At 55.6% G+C, this 3301-nt stretch overlaps 1 protein-coding gene across 2 annotated transcripts in view; it reads left to right on the top strand.

The window, feature by feature from the left end:
* MCM5 (minichromosome maintenance complex component 5) overlaps window positions 1-3166 on the top strand; it is a 26157-nt gene extending 22991 nt beyond the window's left edge. For both annotated transcript variants that reach the window (XM_003783260.3, XM_023509457.1), the window contains exons 16-17: window positions 1854-1981; window positions 2823-3166. In XM_003783260.3, the coding sequence (XP_003783308.1) occupies window positions 1854-1981; window positions 2823-2924 (230 nt within the window). In that variant the 3' untranslated portion in view covers window positions 2925-3166. The remainder of the gene's footprint in view (window positions 1-1853; window positions 1982-2822) is intronic.
* Window positions 3167-3301: the final 135 nt, after the last annotated feature.

Genomic DNA, 3301 nt, shown 5'->3' with positions numbered 1-3301 from the left:
CCACAACGCCCGGCTATTTTTTGGTTGCAGCCGTCATTGTTGTTTGGCGGGTCCGGGCTGGGGATTCGAACCCGCCACCTTAGGTGTACGTGGCTGACGCCCCAGCCGGTTGAGCTACAGGCGCCGAGCCTTGACCCAGGTTATTAACGACAATAACCTTATCACTGGTGAAGAACAGTGGTGGGCGCTCTTGCTGGTTGCACTTGTAACCATTTCCAGCACCTCCAGAGCTGTTTCTCTCAGTGTTTCTCATATCTGCCCCCCGGAGCCAGGTGGGCATTCAGTCCTTCCCATCTGAGAGATGAGAAAGCTGATGCTCAGGCTCGGTGCCTGTGGCTCAAGGGGCTAAGGCGCCAGCCACATATACAAGGTGGCGGGTTCGAATCCAGCCCGGGCCCGCCAAAAAACAATAATGGCTGCAACCAAAAAATAGCCGGTCGTTGTGGCGGGTGCCTGTGGCCCCAGCTACTTGGGAGGCAGAAGCAAGAGACTCGCTTGAGCCCAGGAGTTTGAGGTTGCTGTGAGCTTTGATGCCACAGCACTCTACCCAGGGCGACAGCTTGAGGCTCTGTCTCAAAAAAAAAAAAAAAAGAAAGCTGATGCTCAGAGAGGCCTTTCTGTAGTGCCTGGGGTCACCTGTCACCTGGCCTGGACACAGGACTCCTTTCCCGGGGCCTGTCCTGTGGTTTCCCGACCACATGCAGTCCTGCCTGCTTGGTCAGCCTTCCAGTGGGCTGTTCCGAGCACCACTGTGCCCAGCTCCCCTGGGATAGACTATTTTTCCCCCGGCAAAGACTTCATTAGTGTTTGCCCTTTGCCAGGTGCTGCTCTGGCCGCTGGGAGTAGGAGAGCAGACAGAGCACAGGGCTCTGCCCTGCTGGGCCCTCATCCTCATTCTAGAGGGGCAAGGTGGTCAAGGTGCAGTGGGGGAGTTGACGGTAGGGCTGGGAGTGTTGGAGAAGGAGGGGTGCTGTTTCCCCCTGAGGTATTGAGCATGGCCTCTGAGTAGCTCATGTGGAGCAGGGACCTGCATGAAGGGAAATATGGCTCCCTGGGGGAAGAGCTCCTCAGGGAGAGGGAGCACTAAGTGTCACTTAACCCGAGGAGGAAGCAGCCTTGACAAGTTCGAGAGGGGCCGGGGCAGGGCCTGCTTCCCCAACTGCCTTGGCAAAGACTCAGTCCCTGACCTGGAGGTGCTTCCTGTCACTTGAGACGCTTGCTAGTGGAGGGCTCTCGGGGATGCTGTACATGAAAAGGGCAAGAGTGATGTGGGGTAGTGATAATTTGAGTTGGGCCTTGTAGGGTGTGTAGGAGTTTGCCTTGCAGACTCCTTCCCCTCAGTGGTTTCCAACCATAGGGCTGTGTCTCTTTGGCTGACACACCAAGACCTCTGCCAAGCGTGATCAGCGGGAGACCACCCTGCAGTAGTAATGGGAGGACACAAGCCTCCTGGGTCACTGCTGGGTACCCTCCAGCTCTCCATTTTGAATCTACTTCTCCAGCAAAACTTGTGCTGTGACCTACAGGGGTTCACGGGATCCAGCCCCTAGTTACCACTTTGGCCATGTTCCTGGCCCTTAGATTGCTCTGTGAGGAGTCAGGTGTGTTCCTGCCTCTGTGCCTGTGTCTGCCTGGTGCATTTTCCCCACACGTGTGCCTTGTCCCGTCTCTTCCTTGGTCAGGTCCTTGCAGCCCCTGGCACACTTAGTGCCCTTCTCTAATTTGCTTTTGTGGGCTTGACTCAGGTTGTTCTTCCATGGGTTAGAGGCCTCCAACTCTCCAAGAATGCCCACTGTGGGCAGACGGGGGTCCCAGCACCTTGGTTCTGCCCACTGCCCTTGTCTTGCCCACAGGGGTGGAGGGCTTCACCAGCCAGGAGGACCAGGAGATGCTCAGCCGCATCGAGAAGCAGCTGAAGCGCCGCTTTGCCATCGGCTCCCAGGTGTCCGAGCACAGCATTATCCAGGATTTCACCAAGCAGGTGGGTCTGCCTCTGCGCTGTCCCCATGGCTGTTTCCCAACCATCCACACTGGTGTTTTGCTTAGCAGACAGGCCCCTGAAGGGAGGTGAAGGAGAGGGGGCACAGCTCTCCCTTTTCTCACACCTGTCCCAGCCATTATTTCTTTCTTAGGGGCTGCTTCAGTCAACGGCAGGGGTATTTTTTCTATCCCATGGAGGGGAGGGAGAGGAGAGGCAGCTGGATACCATACCTACGTTTCCCGAGCCTTTCCCATCTGTCCCTTCTCCCCACTGCCTGGCCTTCGGTGTGGTGGGTGGGCAGAGCCAGGAGGCTTCCAGCTTAGCCTTCCAGCTCGTTGGTGAGGGTGCTGTTGACCCCCTGGCACAAATGGAGCTTTCCAGATGCTGTGGAGAACCAGTCACCTTTAGAGTCCCAGTTTGTGGTCTCTGCACCCTTTCCTAGTTTTATGGAGTGAGTAGTCTCATGCCTGTTTGGTAGGTGAGCACACTGAGGCTCAGGGAGGGTTAGGAATGTCGTGAGCTTCCATTCTAGAGTTAGAAGGATTAAGTCCCAGCTCTACCACTTAACTGCTATGTGACATTGATCAAGTGACCTCCCCCTCTGTGCCTCAGCTTCTTCCTTATAAAACGAATAGTCCTACTACCAGCCACACAGGGTTGTTGGGGATAGACTGAATGAAGATAGACTAAGACTGAGACTTAGCCTAGTGCTCTCAGTAGGTGCTCAGGAAGTGTGAGCTGGCCTTATGGTTGAGGGAGACTGCGTGTAAAGTTATGACATAAGGATGTTTGGGGTTCCCTGGAGAGGCAAGCTCCTTGACCCAGCTGTGTGCCCCCACAGAAATACCCAGAGCATGCTGTGCACAAAGTGCTGCAGCTCATGCTGCGGCGGGGCGAGATCCAGCACCGCATGCAGCGCAAGGTCCTCTACCGCATCCGGTGAGCCTGCGCTCCCTCCGCTCTGCCCCGCCCCTCCACGGCCCACCGTGCTTCCAGCTCTCCTGCTGCTGTCGGCCATCAAGAACACAGCTGTCACCTCTGCCTCCCCACTGCTATCCTGGAGTTTCCCAGGCGCCCTCTTTTCTCCTGGAGGAAGAAACCATTGTGTTCAGCTTCACTTCCTCGGGCCATGGCCTCTGCTGCTGTTCTGAGAAAGTTTTTTGGAAACAATAAAGCTGCTGTGTGTTTCGGTGTCTGTGCATTTGGTGGCCTGTCACCCCCCATTCTGCCATTAACAGGGGGCAAGTGTTGGGGAAGAACAGGCTCTACAGCCAGACCGACATAGGTTTTTCTTTTCCTTTTCTGTTTTTTTTTTTTTTT

The sequence above is a fragment of the Otolemur garnettii genome, unplaced genomic scaffold (genome assembly GCF_000181295.1).
Source record: "Otolemur garnettii isolate 467f Iridium unplaced genomic scaffold, OtoGar3 scaffold00007, whole genome shotgun sequence".
Classification (NCBI taxonomy): Eukaryota; Metazoa; Chordata; class Mammalia; order Primates; family Galagidae; genus Otolemur; species Otolemur garnettii.
The sequence above is the reverse complement of the archived record's forward strand: the minus strand, read 5'-3'. Positions and strand labels throughout refer to the sequence as shown.